This window comes from Zootoca vivipara, chromosome 10 (assembly GCF_963506605.1).
Source record: "Zootoca vivipara chromosome 10, rZooViv1.1, whole genome shotgun sequence".
In the NCBI taxonomy this organism is placed as follows: domain Eukaryota; kingdom Metazoa; phylum Chordata; class Lepidosauria; order Squamata; family Lacertidae; genus Zootoca; species Zootoca vivipara.
The window spans coordinates 56,475,974-56,502,895 of NC_083285.1; the positions used below are offsets into that span (position 1 = coordinate 56,475,974).

At 42.1% G+C, this 26,922-nt stretch overlaps 1 protein-coding gene across 26 annotated transcripts in view; it reads right to left on the minus strand.

Annotated features, from left to right (window-relative positions):
• The window catches only part of MICAL3 (microtubule associated monooxygenase, calponin and LIM domain containing 3), a 186,304-nt gene that overhangs the window by 30,363 nt on the left and 129,019 nt on the right, over positions 1 to 26,922 (minus strand). For 18 of the 26 annotated variants that reach the window (XM_035126938.2, XM_035126945.2, XM_035126940.2 and 15 more), the window contains 10 exons: positions 26,125 to 26,320; positions 23,412 to 23,644; positions 19,751 to 19,840; positions 18,257 to 18,394; positions 14,558 to 14,620; positions 12,073 to 12,165; positions 11,366 to 11,491; positions 9,868 to 9,959; positions 5,436 to 7,293; positions 3,456 to 3,550 (listed from right to left, as the gene is read on the minus strand). In XM_035126938.2, coding sequence (XP_034982829.2) covers positions 3,456 to 3,550; positions 5,436 to 7,293; positions 9,868 to 9,959; positions 11,366 to 11,491; positions 12,073 to 12,165; positions 14,558 to 14,620; positions 18,257 to 18,394; positions 19,751 to 19,840; positions 23,412 to 23,644; positions 26,125 to 26,320 — 2,984 coding nt within the window. The remainder of the gene's footprint in view (positions 1 to 3,455; positions 3,551 to 5,435; positions 7,294 to 9,867; positions 9,960 to 11,365; positions 11,492 to 12,072; positions 12,166 to 14,557; positions 14,621 to 18,256; positions 18,395 to 19,750; positions 19,841 to 23,411; positions 23,645 to 26,124; positions 26,321 to 26,922) is intronic. The other 8 variants (XM_035126956.2, XM_035126964.2, XM_035126967.2 and 5 more) reach the window with 5 other exon arrangements.

The window sequence follows — 26,922 nt, forward strand, 5'->3', positions numbered from 1 at the left end:
AGCTTAACTCTCTTTGCTCCTGCATGAACAGTAAAAAGAGGATTACACAGAGCCCTCTCCTTGTTTCACTCCTCTGTTGCTTGCATCCTTGCCTGGGCCAAGGCAGAAGCAAATGGAAGTTTGCAGGGCAGGTAGATTGGAAGAAAAGGGTTCTGCAAAGCTTCTGTCACTATTCAGAAGGAATAGTGGAAGGAGAGAGTTTAAAGGGCCACTATGGCAGTGACAGAGTTCACATGGGAGAAAGCAGCTGATCATACCCCCCCCCCATGTGTATCTGTGCTTCTCCCCTGAGGAATGGTCACATAACTATTTCTTGTCTAATGAAACTGTGTATGAATGCCTAGCCTGGCATTCAATTCTGACTCCAATCTTCCACTTGAATTGAGATTTACCTTTACAGAAGTTATGGTTTTGAACAGGGCACCTAGATATCCTTCCACACTGTTTTCACTGGAAAACACTCAGTTAAACAATTTTGCAAATGAAACTTTGCATGTGGTGCTGCTTTGGCTAGTTGTGCAGAGCAAAGAGCCAAACATGGCATTGAAGCCTGGTCAATTATCTTGCTCCTCCCCAAAGCATAGCCATCTCAGAAGTGTTATAGCAGGAATGAGGAACTGTAACCCTCCAGAAGTTGTTGGACTATAACTCCCATCAGTCCCAGGCAGCTCAGCCCAAGGACAGGGATGAATGGTGTCCAGCAGCAGCTAATAAACAAGAGTTTCCCCATCTCCGTTTCATAGGCTATAAGTGTGACTCTTTTTAAAAATGAAATGTGATTTTTCAGAACACTGAATTTTGTGCCCTATTTATTATTATTATTATTATTATTATTATTATTATTATTATTATTATTATTATTTTGCTATTGCATGGTACTTTTTATGGAATTGCTTAAAGCACACATGTCACCCTGCCTTTCAGTACTTTCAAAGTGCACTTAATCTTCATTGAATAAATGCATAAACATGAAGGGAAAACTGAAATGCAACTAGAGTTTAGACTTTGGGTCCTCCAATATTACACCCACAGTGTCAAACATCTGCCTTAGCATAAGACCCCTGCTTTAGACAAAACCTCAGCCTTCAGCAGGCTACCAGAACAAACAGTCAGATCCTTGAACAAACAGTCAGATCCTAAGTATGTCAAATATTTTACAACATCAGCACATACACACATACACTGACCAAAGCTCCAAGAAGCACATATCCCACAGGAAGCTATACCAGCATTTATTTAGAAGCTGCTTCTAGTGTTAGAAAGCAGACAAAACTAAAAAGCTAATCACAAACATTACAGTAAATGACATCATCAAACAGGCAACCTTTGGGAAGAGGATATGGTGTTGCAACAAGAGCGCTAGCTGCTGGGTTTCGGTCTATAAGCAGTTCATGATCGGTCATGTAGCAGAGAGAAGAAAATATTGGTTCAGGAGGTACACACAAGACCATGCCCTTGTATTCCAGATTAGTAATCAAATTTAGACCATCCCACAACACCCTGCCATTTCTGTTCTCACAACTCACCAGCATGGAAAACATGAAAGCAAAGAGCAAAGGTGGCTCTATGAACTACAACTAAGCATTGGAGAACAGACTGCAATTGTGTATTTCATCCTCACAGATGCTCCCCTCTCTCCTTCACCACAGTCAAGCCATGTATTGTCACTGACACAACAATCCTGCAGCCTGCTCCTGATCTCTCTACTGAGGTAAGGGAGCTGCTTTGTTATATGCATCCCAGCTCAATGTCAGAACTGCAGAGGATTAGTTAGTCCATGGAATGTTTAACCACCCTTTCATTCATGTAAATGGAGGAGGTAAGATTGGTAAAATGACCAATTACGTCTACTCTTTCAGTGCATATTCCTTCTTGATGCAACTCTCAATGCATATTAATAACAGTTCTTTGCTGAGGATTAAGATACCTGGAATGCCTGCAATATTCAAAATACACAACAGAACAACCATTGCGTACTCCAATGGCTATTTAGAGGTGAAGTAATTCTTACTCTTCATCACATGTAGGCCACCTGTGTGAATCAGATGTGGTTGAAGTGCTAACCAATCCATGATGTTGAGGCAGCTTCAGGACTCTAAGCCAGGGATTGGGTACCAAGGCCCTACAGATGTTGCTGGGCTGCAATTCCCACCCTCCCTGTCTATTGCCTATGTTGGCTGGTGAAGGTAGAGTGGGAATCCCACAACATCTAGAAGGCCACAGGTTCCCACTTCTGCTCTATGCGGACATGAATAAGTAACTGCTTCATGACTTACCAGAACCCACCACATTGTTACTACTACCCTTTCCCATGATGCTGTTTCCAGCATCCCCAGGTACCTCCTCCTTCCTTTGCATCCCAGATGTAATGTGGAACCTGCCAGGAAAAGCCTGAAGGCAAGCATGTGGGAAGTTGGGGGGCAGGGAAGGGTCCAATAAAAAAAACAACACGAGCTCAACAGGAGTGAATTAGATATGTTAAACATGGGGAGAAACTCAGCGTCTGAGTATGAAAGACAGTCACATTTACAACCTTACATCATCATCCTTGGATAGCTGCCTGAGCTGGAATTTATCATCCAATATAAAAGTGGCCAGTTGGAGTGCTTACTCACAAGCAGATCTTTTAGCAGGAAAAACTACAGATTATTTGCTCGACATGCAAATAATCATACTTGCAAAAAGACCGCCATCTTGACATTTGAAACAGTGCTTCTAGGGTGTTATTCACTGTCATAAAACTGAACAGTGCAAGGAACTTAGCACCTCTTTGATGAGGTAGTGACTTTCCCATGAAGCTTGGAAATTGAGTCCTAAACCAGTGGTATGGTTTGTTATGAGGTGTAAACCACACAAGCCATTCCCAGTACACATCGAAGGAACAACAATTGGAACAAACACACCAGCTTTGCAAGCTGCATCTCATTCTCAACAGGAGCAATGTGAGATGATAAATAGATGCTACAGATCACACAACTGAGGTTGAGACATAACCAGTGGAATCATTTAGGAAAGAGATCCAGCATTTCAGGCCATAAGTGAGGATTCCTCAGGAGGACCTATATTTCTGGATCAATGTGTTTGTTCTATACCCCAAGGGACAACCGATATAAAGCAATTAAGTGGTCAGTGTGCTAAATATGCATGTCACAGTTCCTACATTTGCTAAAAGTGTGTTTGTATAGATAGGCAGATCATTTGACCTGTGTAGATACCATATATAGTTATTAATAGATGTGAAAAGCAATGTTCTTCATAAACACTGAGTTTTTACAGTATAATCCCAGATATATCCAAAAGTGGGCTTTGGTCTGCAGGTTTCTTCCAGCCCAGCTAAAGTAAATTAATAGGAAATATTAAACATTAATCACTTCAGCTTTTCTAAGGTTTTATTATTTATCTTGGCTTTGAAAGAGCACAGCTAGCTCGACATTTCCCACCCAGTTTAATCTTACCTCTCGCTTGGATCTCTGTGAAGAGCGCTCTAAGACGTCATCGTTGGAGAGGTCAGAGTCCTCAGAGAAGCTTAAGTGTCGACGTAGTTGCAAATCTGAGATGGTAAAGAAACAAATCAGATGACACAGCCAGAGGAGCAGCTGGCATCATAATGAACTTAGATGATGAGCCTCTTGAAGTCTGAAAAAATAATACACCACCCACTGCTGCTACTTTGACTAGAGCAGCTACCTCTTTCACCTGGAGCAATGCCCTGGCAGTTTGTGATCCCCCCTCCCCATTTTTAATGGTGTTCTTTGACATCTGTGTGCTCAATTTCTTTAATGCTGAAGGACACATTTCTCCTCCCTGGTCTCTACTAAATTTATTTCTAACCACATCACTGAGAGCCATGGTGGTGCAGTGTTTACAGTGTTGGACAGGAACTGGGGAGACTGAGGTTCAAATCCTCACTTGGTCATGAAGTTCACTGGGTGACCTTGAGGTACTCACTATACCTCTACATAGCCTATCTCACAGGGTTGTTGTTGTGAAGATAAAAAGGAGTGTGTGTTTATGCATTTATGAGTTCATTGGAAGAAAGCAAATATACAGTTTATCTGTCCCTGTTTTACCTACAGCGAGACTACATCCCTTCTCTTCTATGACATGGGAAAAAGATATTGTGCTGCTGATATTAATTATAATAATCTGTGGAAGATCTAAGAGTGTGACCTTTTTGCACCTCCACTAGTAACTTTCTCAGATGCCTTGATTTATACTTCTTCAATACTTTTTTTTTCAAAAAGCAGTGTCGACATTTCTTGAAGAACAGCTGGGACTTATTCTTTCCACACCAAGCAAGTTATCTGGAAGGTATGCTACCGATTAGGGCAATACTATTGCAACTGGCATGGAAGTTTATGAGCTGGGCCTCAAGCTGCAAGTTGCTGAGTATTTCTGATTTAGTCTGAGGCACCTTTATTACTTATTCTCCAGATAGCCAACCTGCTATTTTAAAAGTTATAAACTGAGTCAGACAATATATGAGAAAGAAAACCATCAGATCACTCAGAACACTATCCTTCAAACGGATTTGTCCAAGTGGCTTGAAATAAGAGCAGGGCACAGAACCAAATGCACCTAATCCTAAACTCCCAAGCCTGGTTGACAATGAAGCAGACTGATCATACTGACTTCACCAGGCTTGAGATGAGACCTGGGGGGGAGAAAACGATGACTCATACATCAAGCCTAACACTGCTGCTGATACAAATCTCCCTAGAGTCTGGGTGTTGCAGCAAAATGGAAACTCATGGATGTGTCCAGTCATGCCTCACAAATCTAGGCCACACATGTGATTTTTTTTGTAGCCCATTTGGGGCACTTGGATAAAACAGCTGCTCCCAGTTAGGCAGGGAACAGTGATACCACTGGGTAGCTGTGTACCCCTCCCCCAAATGTGCATGCCTGTGAATATTCTGTTTAGGAGTAGGGGGCTATTTCTCAATCATCATCAGATAATCTCTCCCCCCCCAGCCTCCCACAAGAAAGCTGTTTCAACAATTTCATTTTTAAAAGGGAAAGAGGTTGCAAGAATTGAAGGAGTCCCTGAAAGCACCCACAGAAAATATACATGTGCCTTGCATACATCACTTCAAAGGGAGCTTGTGGTGTGTTTTTCGCCAGATGTCATCCCTGACTGCTTGGAACTGGGGTCCATGAACATCCAGAGGAACACATATTCCTATTCCTCAAGCTAATACTAGAAATCCCATGCTGTTGTAAAACACTATTTTTCTCATGCTTTCCTTGACCCTGTTCTGCCTTTTTATGCTTATCTTTCCTCCCTCCTTAATCACCTCCCAAATTGCTGACGGCCGCTGTTAGGTTACATTGCTCAAATATCTCTTGTGCTCATATTCTGTGCATGGAAGAAATCTGCAAAAGATTTTCAGGTACAGTGGAATCACTAAAGAATGCAGTCAGTGGCACTATACCTGCTGCTCTAACTAGTGGAGACGCCTTATGCTTCCCAGAATCCACTGTGGCCCCACTGGAAGGTGTACTAGGGCAGGATTTGTCATCTGTCTTTTTCTTCTTGTCTTTCTTATAGCCAGAGAACACAGACTTCCACAGTGATTTGGGCTTTGTGGCTTCTTCAGCTGCACTGCTGGATTTGTCAGAGAGCTTGCTGTCATTCTTGGACTTCTTCTCCTTTTTGTTCTTGCGGGGGGAGAAAAGAGAAGTCCTTTTCTTACTCTTCCCTCCAGAGCCTTCCGAGGATGTGACTGACCCATCACGCCCACTGGTGTCTGCAAAGGGTGAAAAGAACCTGTCACCACTAGCCTCGTGTTTCAGCGTGGGGCCTTCCCCAGCTTTCATACCCAAATGCTTCTGGGATTCAAAATACAGCTCTTTGGTCTTTGAAGGCATGGTAGATGCCTTGTGCAACTTGGCGGCACCAGCAGCATTGGCCATCTCCAGATCTTTCATCTTGCATAGCTGCTTAGCCATGGCATCACGTAAGGCCTGGCTCTTGATGGACTTCTCTCTGGCTCTCATTCTTTCCTCTGCTAGCTCCTTCGCTTCTGCAGAGACTTGAGGGAGGCCTCTCTTTTGCTGGCTTCCCCCTTCCATTGATGGTGGCCCACCATTCTCTTTAACAAAATGTAGGTGAAGAGGCTTCTCTGGCCTCGGCCTACTGGGGGGCGTGTAATATTTTTCATGGATGCTCGAATCCTCAGTCCTCTCATCATAAGTGTCCTCCACATCATCAGCAAATGGTATCTCATCCACACTCTCCACAAATGATTTCCGCACCTCCTCTCTGGAGGGTTGGGATGGCTCCCTGGCTGGCCGGATCCTTTCTATGGCTGCTGGTGGCGGGTGAGGTGTTTGCACAGAAGCTGGCTTAGACTCAGCCTCATTCTTCCAAGTTGCCTGATGCCTTTTTCTTCGCAGGGTTGCTGGCTCTTCATTTTGAGGTGGTGGAGGAGGAGGGCTGGATGGAGGAGTGAGCATGGTGGAATCAGAAGTGTTGAAACTCTGGCTGGCCAATGTTCTCATGTTTGATGAACTGCCCTGAAGACCCAGTCCAGAACTGCTGGACAGCTCTCTCTTAACATCACTCAAATTTTTCAGCTCTCTCTCGGATGGGGATTTTGGAGTCAGCAAAGAAAACTGCTCACTGTCTAGCTTCGCTGTGACTGGCTTCTTTGGGGCTGACTGAGGTTTTACAATGTGGATCCCCTTCTCTTCTGAAATACGCTCAGGAGTGTATGTTTTCAGGGGGGCAGACTCAAGGGGGGAAATGGTAAAGCTTGGCTCTGGACCCCTGCTTCTGTTCACAGGTGTGAGACCCAAACTCCTCCGGATTTCAGCACTCTTCATCCAGAACTCCTCCACAAGGTTATTCCTTTTCAAAGCTTCTTCTGCTGTGGTAGGGCTCCCCAATTTTTCCACCTCTCCATCTTGATTTTTTAGGGCAAGCTTGGTCAAAGGAGTGGAGGTTAAGGCTGGGACTGGTTGGAAGCACACAGGTTCCCCTGGAGATTGAATGGATGCTTCACCAGAGGGTAAAGGCTGTGAACAAATAGGCAAGGGGGTGGCAGGTGGAGATGCAGGTACTGCAGGAGTTGCTGGCTGCGATTTCACAGGTGATGTTGGTGTGATGGTCTCAGGCATTGCAACTGGCTGGGACCGTATTGGAGAGAGTGGTACAGGTGGGCTTTTGACTTTTTGGTCATCAGAGATCTTGACTTGTGCTTCCTCTCCTGGGAGGAACGGTTCAGGGAAAAACCGTACATCTGGGGATTCATCTTTGCAGGGCACTGTTGCAAGAAGCTCCTTTGAGTCCTACAACAGACAGATAACAGATATAAAACACAGAGCATCATCAATGGAACAAAACACCCACCAGCAGGTTCTAGACCAAAGAGTTCTAAACTTTGTACATACCAGCTGTGCCATGTTTGCCACAGACCCCTGGATTGTTACGAGCAATTCTGGGAAACATTCTAGAGTGCAAACTCTCCTCATATGAGGCACTGGCCAGAGGATGCAATATTGCTGGATGCAGGGATCTGGATTGCCAGTGTGTCACCTACAGGGAAAGTACTGGGTAAGCAGACCCAAGCAGGACTGAAAAGCAGGTGGCCGAAACTGCAAAGGTCCTAAGTGGGAAGAGAAGACCTAACCATATGGGAGAGGAGGACCGAAGAACTGTCCCCATGCAAAGGTTGGTTTCTCATACCTGGTTATGGCCCCCGTGGTGATGGCTGATGCAGAAGTTTGTTTGTGGGGATGGTAGTGATGTGGGTCCAGCTCAGGCAGCCGCTGCCTGCAATGTACTGGTGGTGGCAACAGCAACAATAGCTGAGTAAGAAGCAGCCATAGAGTAAAGTGGTGTGGCATTGTTGGTGATGGTGGTGACAGCAGGGACGCCTGGCTCTAAACTGAGCTAAGACACGTTGGGGGCATTGGCATGGGAGGGGGAATGTGGCAAACAGACCTGGCACATACACTAGTCGTCCACCAAGTGTGAAGTTCCGCTGACTACAGTGATCTGTTTCCAGCAAGAATCACGCTGGTGAAGAAGAACCCAGCAAGACTGAACCTTTCTGCATTCTGCAGTGCAGTTGGGGGAGCAAGAAAGAAGACACAAATTTCTCCTTCCCTGTCCCAGTTGCATAGGATCTAAAAGAACCAAACTAAATATTATCCCAGCCTCCTGAATTGATTTGGGGCAGGACTGGAGGGCACACACAGCCCTTGTAACAAATCACATTTTCCAGTTATAAATATCAGGGAGGATTTGGTTTCTAAGAATTCCCATGCAACACTGGGTACTTTCCACTATCAGAATTTAATTCACAACCCTAGCTCTCAACAGATTCAGTAATATGATGCAGATCATAGGGCAGAACAGACAGACAGTTGGTGAATAAGGACCATGAATAAGGACTACAGTACTAGCCAATATGAGTTATTCCTTCTTCAGGCATTATGATAGCATCACTTTTATATCTATTTAGAGCACTGTATAATTTTTGGACATTGTGTCACTAATGACTGTCATTCTTGTCCTGTATTTTTTTATTTTATTTAAGCTGTGCTAAAAAACAACAACACAAGGCACGTGGATTGCATTTCATAACACTAGTTCAAGTCACATGAAGTGCCAGCAAAGATGATTGTTGGGTGACTTCTGACAAATCCTCAAGGAATGACTGACTCAGCTCTGAATAAGTTGGAAAATTGTCCTGCACCAGACTGAAGTAAAGAAGATTCTGGGAAATGAGTCTTTTACCTACAAATCTATGGGAAAGAATAAGGAGGAAGTCTCATTCCGCCACCGCCCACCCCCCTTGTCACAGAATATAGCCAATTAAAAGTACTGCTTGATACTAGCATGCTGTTTCTTAAAGTCCAAAGTAAATCAGCTTTTCAAAGAGTTAAGGAAACTCCAGAGCCTGGGGTACAAAAGTAAAACAGAGCTTCACCTAAGGTATCAGCTGCTTCACATATTGTGCCCATGATGTGAGAGCCTTCTCTGTGATAGTGTCCCAACTGGTCTCCTGTCTTGCACTGGCCCTTCTTTAAATATCTTTAAATGATTTTATTTACTCAGGCATTTACAGTGGGGGCAGGGCAGTCATTTGAAAGATGTGTATTTTCTGTTGTTCTATAGACATTTAGCTGATGGGTGGGATATAAATAATTCAATAAATAAATAAATTCTTGTGAATCAAATGAAGAGTGGTGTTTTCTAAATGCACATGCACTGTGTCCTTACAGAATAATATATGGATGCACTGTGGGCTTTGCTTGCAAAAACAACAATGAGAGCACCAACAGGGATGAGATCACACCTTCTCCATAGGTAGGTTTGTGTTCCTAGGATTCTAAGTGTGTTGGAAGGGCCTGTCTTGATTTTTGAAATATGCTTTAGACTGCTGAGGCACTTTATGAATAATAAATATTGTTATTAAAAGCCACTATTTGTACAAAAGCAGAGTGTTCACAAATGATGCCTCTGTTTTGTACTCTGGAATTTTTTTCTCCAAGTACCAAATATAACGTAAGCAGCACTCTCACAAACTCAGTGGCTTCAGCTACCTCAATTAATTTCTTAAAATGCATTCCCATTAATTTTTCACCCATTTTTGTTCTAAGCATATTCATTGCAGAATGTTTGGAACTTGTTTTTATAAAGAGGTTCTAAACCAATTATTTGCCAGTCCTGTTTCAATGAGAGAGGCACTTCCATGTGCATTTACGTTGCAAGCCATTATAAAGCAACACAAATAAAAATTGAAAATAAGCTTACAAATATTTTGTGTATGGTATGATCAAGTTTCTCTTTTAACATTTTACTCAGCTGGCTACGTAAGCATTAGCTATGAAGAAAATCACAATCCATTTTCTTACTTCTTTTTCTTCTTCCTTGTGATTTTCAGCTGGAGTAGGCAGAGCAGCCCTCTCACACGGTGACTGATCAGGCAGACAGAGCTTGCAAGGGTCTGAAGGAAAACCAGCAAATAAGTCCACAACTATTTTAAACCAAATGAAGTGAATTGAGTTTACTGCCACCTCCTTGCTTATTTCCAGATAGTCAACTTGGTACTTAACCTGAATACTACCATTCCACCCAGTTATACAAGACAGTCACAGTGCTATGATTGGTGCAATCTGATGTGATGCATATTGCTTGGCAGCAAGTACGATTAAAATGAGTGGAGATTACTCACAAATAGGTATGCGCAGGATTGTAGCTTTAGATGCTAAAATATTACACTGCTTGTAGAGAGGGAGGTGTGGCTCATTACAGGTCTGAAAGAAATATGTTTAGCAGTAAAGGCTAGATGAACCACCTTGTTGGACCAGACCCAGGGTCAATCCTAGTCTATCTGATAGTGGCCAATCAGAAGCCTCTGAGAAGTGCACAAGAAGGATTCAGAGACACTAATTGTAGCCTATAGTTACAGGTAGGTAGTCACGTTGGTCTGTCGTAGTTGAAACAAAATAATAAAAATTCCTTCCAGTAGCACCTTAGAGATCAACTAAGTTTGTCATTGGTATGAGCTTTTGTGTGCATGTACACTTCTTCAGATACACATGTGCATGCACACGAAAGCTCATACCAATGACAAACTTAGTTGGTCTCGAAGGTGCTACTGGAAGGAATTTTTTTATTTTGTAGCTTATAGTCATTGATAACCCTGTCTTCCATGCATTTGCCTAATTGCTTCAAAGCCACGTAAGCTAGTGGTCACCACCACATTTTTGCGGTAGCAAATTCCATAACTTCTAGAAGGGAAGGATGAAAATTAAGCCAGAATATGATAAGAGAAGCCTTCGTTTCCAGGGAAGATAGGAACAAACCCCAAAGGCAAGACAGCAGAAGCAGCTTCCACAAGACTCATGCCAGTCTAAGATGGTTGGCTGTAAGTCGTGGAGTCCTCCTTCTATAGAGCCAAAATGGAGCTACTGATGGAAACTAGCACCACAGAGGTATCCCATACTGAGAAGACTCCCCAATGTGAACATGGCTCCAGCTAGTACCCCCTTATGAAGCCTGAATATCCAAATAAGATCAGCTGCCATAAAAATGTCAGATGTCAAGTATTATTCCTTGGCCTTTTATTCTTTTTCTTTTAGGGCTTTTGACAAATCAGGTTTTAAAAAGGCAGCCTAGACTTAAGCAAGACTATCATTTCCATAACCTGACACAACATTTTCCACATGTACACCTTCATGGCAGCCACCTGCAAGCATTCCCTGAGTAGCAAATGTTCTCTGGCAACTTGGCCACAGATTTACTTAGTGATAATGAGAACCATGTATTGCGTTAGAATACTGCACTGCCTGCAGTGCAGACTGCTCAAAACTGCTTGGGGCTTCAGACTTGATGATTCAATTTTGGTACCTTCTGTCTCAATGGAAGGGGCAGCTGTCTCTTCTTCTTCTTCTTTTTCAGAGACTTTCAGCTCCAATTCTTCTGCCTCTTTTTGATGCAAGCGGCACTCTGCTTCTGCATCTGATGGGATGTCATCTGCTCCCCATTGTTTATCGCAAGGAAAGGAGAAGAACAAAAACTAAAGGATCTGACATGCAAATCTTGAGTGTCTTCGTGGTAAGATTTCACCTTGTAAACCCAGAGTCAAGAGAGATGCATGAAGGGAAATGGTGGCTGTGACAACAAGATTTGAAGGCAATCAGATGGACAGAGGGTGGCCGGCTCACCTTCTGCATCTGATTCTCAAAATGCCCCCCATTAAAACAATCTGCTGGCCAAGGACCTGGCACATTCTCTGAATAATTAACTTATCCACTATTACCTTTGTACACCCATTTAGCATATGGCTAGTTCTAGGTCAATATTGATAGCAATAGGTTCTCTCCACTCATCTCAGAAGCTTTCTTGAGCACCACTAATCCTCAAATGAATAAAACATTACAATTGTAATTACAACTGTCTCCACACACTGCTAAAACAGCACATGCAACTGAGCTCAAGTGTTTTGGGGTTTGTTAAGTCTTGCACAAAATACCACCACTGCACCCATTTGAGACACGACTTTGTACTAAAGAAACTATGTTTGACAACACACTAGGGAGTTCATGGTCCCATACCATCATCCAACTCTGCACCTGTGTCCCCATCTTCAATAGCTTCTGCAGGCTCGGTGCCTGCCTCATCTTCATAGTCATTCTCCTCACACAGGGCTAGAATAAATACGATACACAAAGAAACGGGGGTAGGGGAAAAAACAGATCTATGTAAGTTCAAGTTCTGAGATGTACTGTGGTCTCTTCAGAAGTCAACTTTTGTGTGTGAAGATCTAAGTGCCAGAAACAGTAACATCATGTGATGCAGACTTTGCTTAACTATACCACTAGTTAAAAGTGAGGTGTGCTGTATGTTTGTATGCTGCTGCCAAAAAACCACACTTTGCATATTAAACCTAGCATGTCAGAAAGAAAACTATATAGAACAATTTTTAAAAAACCAACATGGAAGCATTGAAACCTATTTGAATTTGAAATGGTAAAGCCAACCATGAGTTGCACTATATTACACTACTGATCATGTAGCTCAGCTCACAGATACTTTTAATAGGTTCACTCTACCGATCTCTGCCCTGAAATCACCTGGGTGACCTCTTAGATCATATCTGAAAGTCTATGACACCAGATTTGTTTTCTGTTGGGTGCATTTTGTCTTGCAAAGCAGTATGTTCAAAGCACGGTTATATTTGGCATGATTTGAAATGGTTTGACCATATGTTTACCAGACTTTGGCTGGTCTGTGCAACTATCCAAAGCAAGCACTGCTTGGGTAAGCTGGAATATAGCACCTCAGAGACTAAAATAATTGGCGTTAAGTGATGCAACATTTTGGAACATCCTCTTTAAAAAATGAACTTTTGTAATTGCTCAGGCTATCATGCAATTTCCCATAACTGCCCTGTTAACATTATCAAGGTATATTTATTTTATTTATTTATTGAATTTACAGTATATACCGCCCTATGCCCAGAGGTCTAAGGGCAGTTCATAGAACCATCTCGGGGTGATTCACAGAAAAAAGATAAAGACCTCAGAAGTCATGTTTAATGGAGGTACAGATTGGGAACACATTGGTGCAAACATATATTGGTGAGGTGGAGACACATACCTATTCCCAGTTATTGTACAAGTATGCATTTAAACACACTAGGCAGTTAAAGATGAAGTGCAAGGGGATAAAAGCTGTCACACCAAAATTTGTGAGCTATGCACTACTGTAGCCAGAAACGAATGGAGCCAACGTTTTGTCCAAGTTGGTCAGCAGCCACAACTGGGTAAGACGGTATGCAGCCATCCTGTAAGCTCTGCTGTCAGAAGCAAAAGGTTTTAGAAATGCACTAACTACATTCATGCAAAACTCAGGTGCCAAATCTCAAGTAATCACTTTTCTATTAGGCAAAGTTAAATTTCTAGCTTGTAAAAACCTGGTTCTTCTTTCCTAAAATGCCCTCAATGACAGGGGTTATTCTGAATAATAAGTGCAGGGAAGGAGTAGGGCATTTTCCAGATGTTTTAGACTGCAGCTTCTTTCAGTCCCAGACAGCATGCTAAATGGCCACTACCTCTGAAGAGTGCCATGTTGGCCACCTCTGATCCAGAAGATGGTCTGGCAAGAACAGCTAATATATTCCACCTCTCTCTCAGATTTTAGGGTTACAACAAGCTTCAGTTTGTTAAAGCATTTTCTCCTCTTTGAAATGATGCACTTTCAAATTAAGGGGGTGCCCAGGTCTCTCTCAGGAATAGAAGAACTTAGAAATTCACAACTAGGGGCCGCTGTAAACATGATGCTTCCAAGTCGCTGTAATATTTTCCAGCCAGGTGCCTGGGACTACACACTGCTCATGTCTGCCATATGTACAAGGGCCATTGTGGCATAGTGGCTGTGAAGAAAATGTCTCTAATCCAAATGTCACCTCTGCTATTAATTCAGAGGAAATAATTATAAGGCAAGCTATCATCTCTTAAAATGAGCTGACATCTACAATGCGGGAATAATCTTAACCTATTTTACAGGATTAATGAGAGAAAAGATTAATGATAGAAAAAGTGTGAAGTAACTTGAACCCTTTGTTGTATAATGCTATATAGTTCTATATAAACGGCATTATTATTATTATTATTTGCATAAAACAACCTTAAAAATGTAGAGGCATCTGCATAGCTTCTTTGAAGTGCCACATACAAGAAACGTTAGATTTAAATTGGCCCTAATTTCCTACTGCACAAATGAAAAATCTGTTTCCTCCTCAACAACAGCTGCAGCTCCTTCATAATACACATGAACCTCTTTTTTGTTTGGCCTGCCTTGGGAGAGGTTAACATGGAAGCCTAATTCATGCAAGAATTAACCATCTCAGTGAGACATGCAGCCTCCTCCCTTCTCCTTCCTCCCCAACCCAGCATGCAGTAGCACCAAAGGCATAGATAGCTCCATGGTTAAAAAAGGGCCAGCAGCTGGAACACTAAAATTCCGGGGAAGTGGTAGCACCAGCAGTGGCGGGCAGGGTTACTTGTGAGCTGTAAAACAGAACATCAGCAAAACTACCTCCTGGGACTGCTTCCAGCCACGCCCGCACTGCCTCGTGGCGTATGGAGGGAAGGTCCGATGCTGAATTAAAATAAAATAAAATAAAAATAAATTTCAAAGCAACAAAACAAATACTTTGAAAGTGAAACATCTGAAACGGAAACATCAAGGGAGGGAAACTTCAAGAAGAGCAGACAGACCAAGGAGACACCAAACACAGGGAAGACCAGACTCAAAAGTCGTCCCCCACCTCCAAAAGGCGGGGGTGGGGGGAGAAAGATGAAGCATGAATCCTTGAGGCATGAGTAATTGCTGCAGTGGTTTTTGCTACCCACCTGCAAGAAAAGATGTTCGTTTCTGATAGCAAATGAATCCTTGTCCAAGCTCTGGATCAATCAAGCCTCACTTAGACTACTGGTGGCCATTTCTTTTCAATCAAATCGCAACAGTTCTGCAAAATGTATCCCTTTCCCTATCAGTATTATGTCCCTGCCTCCCCTTGGATGGTTGAACTGATTCTTCTATTCCCACGCATTTACTGCATTAAAGTGTGTGAAGTGCTGTATCAGCTTTTCCCAAACTGGTGTCTTCAGATATTTTGGACTACAACTCCCACCAGCTCCATCACAGTGGCAAATGGCCAGTGTTTGTGGGACTTGTAGCTGAACACATCTAGAGGGTGCCAGGTGCAGTCAGGCAGTCAATGGCCTAAGTCCAGCACAGAGTTAGGCTTACTTAAACTCAAGGATTTCATTGGGTTTATGTATGCCTAACTGTTGGGTTTAGAACAGTGTCCTCACACCAAAGGCTCTTCAGCTCTCTGTGTCTTCTGCCAAGCTCATCCGTTACAGATTCATTTGATGCCAGCATTACCCAGAGTGCTGTTCCCTATTTCCTAATAGCCCTTCACAGTCATCAGGTTCTTACTTCTCACACCTGACAAAGCCTTTCCTGTAGAACTGTAGACAATACAAAGGAGTGACTTTATGTCTAATTTATCGTCTTCCATATGGTACTCCTTCAGCAAGCCCTAGTCTCTTTTCACCATTCTCTTGTATTTGTTATTTATGTGACAAGGAAGAGTAGTTTTATACTACTAAATTAATCTGTGGACAGTAAAAGCAGCCTCCAGTTTATAAAAATCAAGATGGTGAATAAGATAAGAGGAAAGAAAACTCAGAAGATTCCAAGAAGGGCACACAGATTCAGATTCTAGGTCACCGGTGAAAGCTTATGTAACACACTCATGTGGAATAAAGCAAAAACAAACATCTACTTCTGTTATAAAATTTCCTAGGTCCCAAGATTTACTGGCATTCCAAGTTTAATTTTTAATTTTATTTTACTTTGAGAAATAAGATCTCGGTGTTTGGGACTGGGCCTTCTCAGTTTTGGCCCTGTAACTTTAGAACCAGGAAAGAACAATTTCCTTGACCTAAAGAGGTTTGCTATAAAAAAAGTTTGATACTTCCTGAGACAGACAGACAGACAGATCGAATATGCAGTTGGATGATGAAAGGCATGGCTGAAGACTTAACAGCACCTAAGTGAGGCTTCCAAAAAAACAGGAGAATTCTGGCTGGGGAAATTATGCAGCCAGAGGTTGAAGGTTAGGCATTTCCTGACATCTGAAATGTGTAGAGGTAAAGTGGAGTGAAAAGATAACCTTTCTCTTGCAAAGTATTTTCAATATTAATCAAACACAGAACATCCATTAAAAGTTAGTTCTATATTAGAGGGAAGATGAGACACTGCAAATCATTTGGAGAATATAACCAAAACGGAACCTAAATGGACTACAGATCCTGACAGCTTTGTAGCAGCAACATACTGCTCTCTGAATACTAGGCACATGATGAATCCCTGCAGCTGAAGAATTACCTAGACTTAAGTCTGGAACCCACTGCAAGAGGAAAGTAACAAGCTGCACAGTTATTGTGCAAATCAATTACTTTATGGGAAGTACCTTAGCAACACAGACCTGGAATGACATAACAAACATCAGCTCTAGGCAATGGCAACAGCAGGTATTTCCTGGGAGCTCTGAGCATAGGAAAGGGCCCACTATCTCAACAGCAACAAGTTTACTTTGCACAGGAAGGTCAGAGGCAATGGAAGAGAATTTTCAGGTTTCCATGCCCTGCTTTTTTCTGGTTAACAAGGCCCACAGAGAATGCTTTGTATGGATTTCCCTGCAAATCCTGCATAGAATAAGGAGCATTGAGCAACGTCTCTTTAGCTACAGGCAAGATACTTAAAAGCATTCAGTTCCAGCTTTTAAAAGAATTATCCAAGGAAGAAGAATCCAGAACTGTCATAGGCAATATTTGTCTTATATTTAGGACATTTCCCCTAACGTTTAAGAAAGAGCAACCTTCTTAAAACCTTCTTATTTAGCACTGTACTCTCTATTCTTCTTCAAACATTTCTCAGTCATGCAGTAGATATAAATATATTTAAATAAATGCAAAAGTAAAATTATTCTCTTCACAATGATTATACACAATTCTTTCAGATTCTCCAGACATAATTTGGCTTCTAGGCCATTCATCATTCTTGTTACTCTACTCTGGATCCCAAATTCCAACTGAGGTCTCCACAGTACTGAGGGTTTTTTTTTTATTTAAAAAAATGGATTGGCCTTTCTATGTAACTTTCTACACCTCTCTGCTCCTGATATTTAGGGACCTGCTTTCACATTTCTGTCTTGCATTATCTGTCATCACAAGCTCTCACTAGTAGAGAACTACTTCTATCTGCTTTAGGAAGCCCAGAACACTTAAAGGCCTGCTCAAAGGACTGCCTTCCACTATATCCCACATAGGCATACTAGCAGACATCAATCATTGTGATCCTGTTCTCATACTTTTTCACCATTCCATGGCATATTTTCAGGCTCGTTAAAAGCCACTTTCTAAGCCTAGGTGCCAAAACTTCCTTGAACAAGCTTTTCAGAGAGAGGACCATCTCTGGCTATGATATCCTTGTTAAGTTCACAGGGGAAAGTAAGACACAGCAGGAAATGACATGAGCCTCTCTTCCACTCAGCCTCAGCAAGGGTGGAATCACCTTTGTTATCTTCCGCCCACTTTAAGATTAAGACACTTCTGCTCATATTGAAACTGGTTGAAAGAGGAAACCAAGACAATTCCTGCTCTCGTATCCTCCTCTGTACCTGGAGCACTTAGCACCTAGTAGAGTTACTTAAATCTTCTCCTTCCTACCTAATGTTAAGCAAAACCGTACCAGATACCAACGGTATTGTCACAAAAGGAGCTGCCAAATTTAATCAGGAGAACATTGTACTATCATAAGAAAATTGGCACTTCCTGCTTTTAGACAAAATTTGGGATCCAAACAGCTCTAAGTTGTGGACACAAAGAATAACAATTTGTTTTCAGAGTTAAATAAAATTCCACTAAAACTTCCTGCTAAACCATGCCAAGGGTCTATCAAGTCCTGTATTCAGATCTTTCTCTTGCTACAATTAGATCCTCATAAGTAGGAGAGCATCAGGATGTAAATGTAACCAGGGATGCAAGCCTGGAAAATTCCCTTTTGCTGGCCTTTGTAAGCAACAACAAACGGAGACCAACCTGAAATGAACATTGCTAAAAGTGACATTAAGACATTCGAGAGTTGGCCTTTCTGGAGATACAATCAATAGGGAACAAATGTCCTTGTGATGTAAGGGGTCAACGCAGCAGACACGTTTACCTCTGGAGGTGGAGGACTTAGAAGTAGGGCCCAGTTTTTCCTCCTCCTCTTTCTGACGGATGTGTGTCCAATGCACATCTGCCAAGATCGCCAGGGGATCAATCGGATTTACTATCTGCTGCAGCCTCAGGTTTCCAGCTAGCAGGCAAGAGGCCAATGGTGGATCATGTTGATGGAGTGGCAAGGGATAAAAGGGAGGAAAAAGAGAGGGAAGGAAAAGGAGCACACACAATAGGAAAGAAATGCAGGGAAAGGGAGGTAAAAATGAAAGAAGTTACTTGCTGAGATAAGCTGGCAAGAGAAGACAGGTAAAATTCAGCATCATGCATGCATTATGCTTCCCTCCAGACTCACTCGCCCTCTCCCACACATGCAGACAGGATTGCAGTTTGGAAATTCCACTCCATGGCGAAAATGGTTCAATGATGCATACTATTAATCAAGACTTCACCATCCCTAACTATTACTATAGGAAAAGGTCACATTCTGCTAGTAACTGGATATCCATGCGCACAGAAAAAGTACACAAACCTGTACTTCTTTCTAATTTGACACAAATTGAGTTATAAAACTGAACCGTGGAAGGAAAAATGCTATTCAAAAGTGAGTGATGAATCCTGGTGGCCACATGGCACCTCGTGCTGTCAAGTCCCCTTGATGCAAATCCTTGGGTAAGTAGAGTTAGTGTTTATACCACATCACACAGCATTAGGAGTTAGAAGGGTGAGTTTCAACCAGCAAGAATTGAGAGTAGAAGGGAAATTCATAGAAACCTAGCAAGGCTTCCAAAGAGCAGGCCTCACCCAACCATCCCAAACTGTACCTTCTTATTCTGAATGTATTTCACCATTCCCAATTTCACTAGCCCAGTTAAGAGACCTTAAATGAACATTTCTCTGATGGGAATTTGTGTGTGTGTGCGTGAGAGAGAGAGAGAGGGGTACAGATGTTTATCTGAGGGCAGCTAATTGGCCTTGTTAACAGTCATTCTCCTGGGTCCTTTACCTGATTTGTACAATAATAACTGAAACTGCATATAAAGTACTGAAGTTTTATGTTTCAGTATATCATGTATTCTGCAAAAAAGGAACAAAAGGAATATGGTTCATGAGATAAAGTAGGCATCTCAGCACCTTTCACTGGTTTGACCTCTCTTCCCAGAGAATCAAAGCAGAAATAGGAACAGAAGATGGGCAGAGGCATCCTCTCTTTGATCACAGAAGGAATTTAGTAATATTAATAGATATGCTCACAAGTCTTTAATCGGACACACAGATCACACAGATGTTGTATTTGATGCAAGAAATCAAACAAACAGAATTTGAGCTGTAAATTTACAGGTTTTGTTTGCTCCTTATCTGGAAGTTAACAGTAATTATCAATTACAACAAATTTGGTGAACCAATTTAAAAAAACAAACACTGTTGCTTCATGTGAGGCCTGCTCTTTGTAAAATGCCCCCCTTTAGGGGAGGTGATGACAATGTGAGGGTACCTTTAAATGTACCCGTGTCCTCTTCATTTGAGAGACGTTGAAGCCAGAGGCCTTGCTGAAGTTCTCTCTCCCAAGGGTAATACTCTCCCTCTACAGCAGGGGGAGTCACACATCAACAAATAGCATTGATACAGAAATTAGAGCAGAACAAAGAAAAAGAGAAGGACAAAGAATCAGAAAGAACACAGCGATGTTTTAGGGAAATCCAGAAAGGTTCAGGACTGCTTCACCTATAAGAAGCCTTACACAGATTTCACTTACGCGTACAGAATTAAATGCAATGTGTAGGAACACCATCCCATGTGATGAACACCTGTCTACTTTGTTGTGTGTGCCTGTTGCAAAAAACTTTCCCTCTTCATGACAGGTATATATAAATTAATCACAGCTGTACATAGGGTTACAAGTAATTTCCTTGCCAAAAAGCAATATCTGTTCAGGGGGAAAAAATCATGCTTGAAAGTGCTCCTCTGTTCCAAGGCATTCATCAACTAAATTTCTTTCTGTTGTGCGAATTTAAGTGAGCTGGTGGTAAAGGAGTTCTGAGAACTTCACATTTGTAAACCTGCTTGAAGCAGAAGGTGCCAGATTATCTGTCTCCAAGATGCAACTTTACAATATTCAAATACAGAAATATTATGTAGTGATAGCTCCAACAGCAAGTTCATTGCCTTGATCTCTGTTGTCTTTAACTCATCAATGGCCTTTACTGAAAAGGCACAAGTCCTGCAAGAGACATGTGAGTTCTCTGGCAAACGAGGCCCATTTCGAAAGCTGAACTCCTCATTTGGAAGAGCCCCATCCTCCAAAGATATATGTCTGATGAAACTGATCAGGTACCAGCCACCATGACAAAAAAAGTGACTTGAGCTGCAAGGCTGTCTATCTCCACAAACAACAATCCTCAAAAGTAATTTAAAATGCCAACACCCTATAAATCCCTGAAGACTGAATATTATGCAGATTTATTGTTCCCAAAACTTTCAATAACTGAGACACCTGCCGGTTCTGATCTGTAACTGATACTCCCTTAAGCAGTTAATGCAGAACTGTTCCCATTAGATGAAAGCATGAATATCTACACACAACACTTTTTGTGACTCACTCTTGATTTTTCAACTACCTTAGGTGATAATCCCTAGTTTAGACATGTAGTTTTTCACCCCCAATTAACCCATGTCTTCAGCAGTCATAAAGGAACTGTGGAGAAAAAAATCCAATTCTTGATCCAAATACAGACTCCTATATAACTAAAAGCAGGGGTCCTTCTGGTCTGGAAGCAAAGCTTTGTACAACCTTTCTGCCTTTGCTGCTGGCTCCTAGCTCTGAGCTGTGATAAGACTCTAAACCAATCATCCCCAAACTGCAGCCCTTCAGATGTTTTGGCCTACAACTCCCATGATCCCTAGCTAACAGGACCAGTGGTTGGGGAAGATGGGAATTGTAGTCCAAAACATCTGGAGGGCCGCAGTTTGCGGATGCCTGCTCTAAACCTATATAAACACATCCAAGCCAAATAAATACAGGTACCTCTGAACATTTCATCACCAACAGCCACAGAAACATGCCAAACTTTTCACTTAACCTATTTACTGAATCACAGTTCCAGCCCTGACTTGCCTCTTCACCCTGCTACTGAACTACTTCCTTGGGCTGCAGGCAAATCAATCTTTCATTACTTCCCTAACCCTGGCAATGGACCTTTGATCTCACCCAGCTGCCATCATGTAGGACAGGCATCCCCAAACTGCGGCCCTCCAGATGTTTTGCCTACAACTCCCATGATCCCTAGCTAAGGGGACCAGTGGTCAGGGATGATGGGAACTGTAGTCCAAAACATCTGGAGGGCCGAAGTTTGGGGATGCCTGATGTAGGATCATAAAAAGCTACCTATGGACCATTTGTCCATCTAGCTCAGTATAGCCTACATTGTCTGGTGGTAGCTCTCCAGGGCATAACTGTCAACTTTCCCCCTTTTTTAAACGGCAATTCCCTTATTCTGAATAGGATTGACAGTTGACAGTTTCAGTGACAGTTGACAGTTTCATTGACAAGTTGACAGTTTCAGTGAGAGGTCTCACTCAGCCCTACCCAAAGCTGCTGGGGATTGAGCCCAGGGTGTTTTTGCATGCAAAACATGCATTCTACAATTAAGCTTTGGCTCTTTCTCAAGCCTTTTGCTATGGAGGAGTACCTGCCTGTTGAACTGGCTCCTCAAATTATAACTCTGTTTTAAGTCTGAATGCAACATGTGACAACTGGGGTGCTGCAAGGTTCTCTCTTTGGCCTAGTGTTGTTCAATATCTTTATGAATTACTTGGATGTAGGTATGGAGGGAATATTCATCCAATTTGCAGATGACACCAAACTGGCAGGGGCAGCCAATACTGCAGAAGACAGAATGGGGATTCAAGATTACCTCAACAGATTGGAGAACTGGGCCAAAACTAACAAAATGAATTTCAGCAGGGACAAATGTGAAGTTCTACACCTGGGCTGGAAGATCCAGGTGCATAAATTTAAGATGGGTGACACCTGGATTGCAAATAGTACATGTGAAAAGGATCCAGGGGTTTTAGTAGCCCACAAGTTTCAAAGGAGTCAACGTGCAGCAGCAAAAAAGAAAGAAAGCTACTTTTATTCTAGGCTGCACCAACAGAAGCACAGTGTCCCGATCAAGGGAAGTCACTAGTCCTGCTCTATTCTGCTTTGGTCAGACCACACCTGAAATACTGTGCCCAGTTCTAGGCACCACAATTTAAGAAGGATATCAACAAGTAGGAACATGTGCAGAAAATGGTGACTAAGGTGATCAAGGGTCTGGCAACCAAGCCTTATAAGGAATGATTGAGGAAATGTGTTATGTTTAGAGAGACTGAGAGGAGATATGATAACCATCTTCAAATATCTAAAGGGCTGTCACATGGAGGATGAAGCAAGCTTGTTTTCTTCTCCTCTGGAGGATAGGACCTGAACCAATGGATTCAAGTTACAAGAAAGGAGATTTTGACTAAACATCAGGAAGATCTTTCTGACAGTTAAGAGCTGTTTGACAGTGGAATAGACTCCCACAAGAGGTGATGGACTGTTATTTCTTGGAGGTTTTTAAACAGAGGTTGGATGGCAATCTGTCATGTATGATCTAGCTGAAATTCCTGCATTGCAGGGGGTTGGACCAGATGACCCTTGGGGTTCCTTCCAATTCTATGTTGATTCCCAGACATAAATTTGCAGACTTAAAAATGAAATCCTGGAACAGTGTTCCAGAGATGAAAACCAGAGAGAGAGAGAGAGAGAGAGAGAGAGAGAGAGCTAGGTTAGAGAAAATAAAATTTTAATGACTGCCAACTTGATGAAGAGCACCACCTTGGGCCCAAATACTTCTTCTAAAGATTCTTCATGGGACTTCCCAGTAGTCCCGAAACACGAGTCTCCAGCAGGTTTGCAGTCTTTGCACTGACTTCCAAGTTTTCCAAAAGAAATGGGAGATGCACTTTATATTTGATTATTTATTCTGTTTGATGGCAATCTAGGATCAATATGCCAGCCTGGGCTCCTTCAGGATCAATGGCAAGATATAAATTGAATAGCATTGGAAAAATAAAATTAATATACATATCCAAATCCATATCCCGAGAAGCAATCAAAACTATCTACTAACCTTCACTAGAGACTTCTTCCTCTTCTTCTCCCTCCTCCTCCTCCTCTTCTTCCTCTTCCTCCTCTGCTTCATTGTCATGATTCTTCTCTGTGTCCAGCTCTTCCTCACTCTTGCCCTTCAGCATGGCATGTATCCGCACAGCCTCTTTCCAAGGCACACCACCCAGGTCAGAGGTGGGCTGCTGTGGTTGTTCTTCTTCCTCCTCTTCTTCCTCCATCTCAGATTCTGAACTACTGCAGAGGAAAAACAGAAAAGTTAGTAGATGATACTTCAACAGGATCCCCCCCCCCGTGCGTACAAGCAGATGGTTGTTTTAAAATAATCATAGCCAACAAAACAAAACAAACTGCCTCACACCAGGTCAGAGTATTTGTCCATCTATCCCAGGAGTGGTCAACCTGCGGCCCATAGACCAATCTTGGCCTGCTAGGGAGTCCACGAGGCCACTTTTCCCCAACCATGGCCACATGTTCCCCACTTGACTATGACAGATTGGGGTCATTCAAAACAGAATTGAATCAGAATTTCACTGAAACACAACCTACATGTCAAATGTCAGGGGTTTTTTATTCCCCACTCTCAGTTTGCAGCCAGTTTGAGGCCTCTGTGGTCCCTTATTCCAAAAAGTCAAAAAAGAGCCAATCATGAGAGGAAGGTAACTAGTGATCCCCCCACTCAGACACAACCAGTATCAATGGAATGACAGCCTCTTTCATTTCAGCATATGCCTTACTGAGGAATGATCCTATTAGAAGAAGAAAACAACATTTAATCTTTATAGGCCTGTTACATATTCCTCGTAGAAAAGCAAGCTCCTCCTCTCCTGGAGGCTAAATCAACAGGTATTCACCCTTCTTTTCTTTGTCATTTGTTTTTACCCTTTCCCCCCTATCCATTGGACAAAATCCAGCAGGAAATTCTCCAGTACAAAAAATATTTGAAAAGATTAGGAGGTGCATACTGTTTCTCCAACTCATTTCACTTGGAATTGTAGCAGCAAAAGTATACACTAAATTTATCTTGTTTTTGTTTGGCTTGTTTCCTGGCAAAAATATTGTTACTTTTGTTACAATTAAGAATAGCAGTGGGATTCTGTCTTTATTCACATAAACTGCGAAACCTTCCATTTGTTGCTTAGCCATCTATTTTCACAAAAGATGTGGGAACAGGTTTTTCACGACTTTTTAAAACAAGGCTGTTAAGTGAAATTATGGGCAACCTTCTGAAATGCATAATCCTTTTGGGAATTTTATCTAGACAAAGAAATGTTCATTGTGATTTTCTCAACTCCTAAGAATGTGTTTTTCCAAACATTTGTGTTAAGAATTATTTTTTAAAAACAGCTTTTTATTTTAGTACATTGCTTGACAGATAGCTAGGCCCTCAAGGAGGAATGTTGGCTTTGCTTTGTTGGAAGAAGGAAAAAAATAAGTTTTATGTTTACTGTCACTTAAAAATAGTATGCAAGTCCCTGTCAAAGTGCAGAACACATGCTCAAATTACAAAAAAAAGTGGAATTCAGGTTCTTTCTTCTAAAATATTTATTTTAAAGCAGAAAGGATCCTAGTGCAAGCTGTGTTCAAGTGGAAGAAAAGTGAGGTGAAGCTGCTTAACCCTTTTCCACCTTGAGGACTTTGTCCAGAAAGATGACCTGTAAATGCCTTTAAAAATGATAAACTAGTGTCATTCTTCAGCTAAAAATCATATTCCCCAAGTTCCTTTTCCACTCACAGTGGATGAAGGGGGAGAGAACAAGGCCCAGCCAGTCACATCTCTCAGGACTAGGCACCTTCAAGCAAACTTTGGCCAGTAAACTGGCTTATGATGCAATGTGTCTTATCTGATTTTTTTGCATGGATATGGTTGTTATTTCAATAGTAACTTTTTTTTGTTCTGTTTCATTGCACTTTGTGTTACTGTAAGTTTTACTTCAAGTTTTTCAAAAGGTTTGAAAGTCATCTGTTCTCTGACTGGCCTATTCCTGCTTAGTGCTTTTTGGCTTGGCTTGTGGTTGTTAGAACTGTGAAATGTATTTTAACTAGCTGGCTGAGAATGTTTTGGCTTCTGTCTACTGTAGTGCTAAGTGCCCCATAAGCACAAGATTTCCTGCTTGCGCAATGTAGGGCTGCCATACGTCCAGAATTTCCCAGACACAGCCGGTATTCGGCTCTCTTAAACAGCATTTGGGCAGAAAATTGCTGAAACATCCGGGAAAATCTGGACGTATGGCATCCCATGTTGGAAGTACAGATTTTTCCGAATTTCATTAAAAGTTGCTCAGAAACCTCTGGCAAAAAACCAACTGGCAAAAAAGGAAAAGAAAAAGCTCAACAACTTTTGTGCCCAGATTTCCACTTTTTGAAATATGGCAACCCTAGTGCAATGGGATTTCCTCCCCTCTCTCCTCTGCACCCCATAAATTTGTTCTGGGGTTTTCCCCAACCCTCCAGAGTAGATTTGGAGAGGGCATACAGCATATGCAGGTGGAGGAGAGGGGAGAAAGTCCTGTTGCACATGTGAGAATCCTTAGTCAGCGTTGTACTGCATTTGATACAAGCCTTATTGGTTTTAAAGGGGGAAACTCTGAGCCTTTTTGTATTATCGACATTTTTAAAACTTCTGCTCTTTCAAGCCACCTTGAACAGGCATTCTTTAGAAAGGCAGCCAAGACATGTTTTAAATAAATTAAGGCTTTTTAAAAAAGAAAAATAACCTGCTGGGTACATCCTCTTCTGTTCCTTTGTCTAGCACGCTGCTCAGGTTGTGCTCTGCCAAGGTCTCCTCAGGGACTTCTTCCAATTCCTCTTCCCGTTGTACCGAGAGACGGTAATTCTCCAGTTCAATCCGCTCTGGTGTGCCACGCAGTCTCTTCGCAATACTGGGTTCCTCTACGCCATTTACACTGGGAACTGGGGGACAAAAATTAACAGGGGGGAAAGTGCATTGTGAGCATTGATCCGGAATGTGAAAGCATTGTATTTGTTTCCATCAATGAGCCAAATTTTATTCTGGTTGATTCTCCTAATAAGATATTTGACCATGAAAACTGTTATTAAAAAGCAGGGCTTGAAAAAGAACTAATAAGAGGGAATTTCTGCTTTGTTTCTGGAAAATGTCTACCTTATATTGACAAGTAATGCAACGTAAGAGGTGTAGGCTTAATTTACAGATGTCGCCCAGTGAGGATACTGTTGGGTAGAGCAACCACCTCCAAGGAGAAAACTGAAGAACTCCTTTCTTTGCTATGCTACATTTCTTCCTACTAGAGTTTAATTGTTGTTGCTGTATTTTTTAAACCTAGGGGAGCATTCAAAAATGGTATACAAGTCTGCTCTCCCACCTCAGTCTGTTGCATGCATACACATGTTTATGCTCATTGGTTTGGGTTAATAAATACGGAACTGCTATCACTTCTTCCCTCAGTTCTCACTTATTAACATGGATTAGAATCCCCTTTTCAACAGAGCACTGAGTGAATCCATTAACTACCCTGCCTATGAAAAAGTTGACC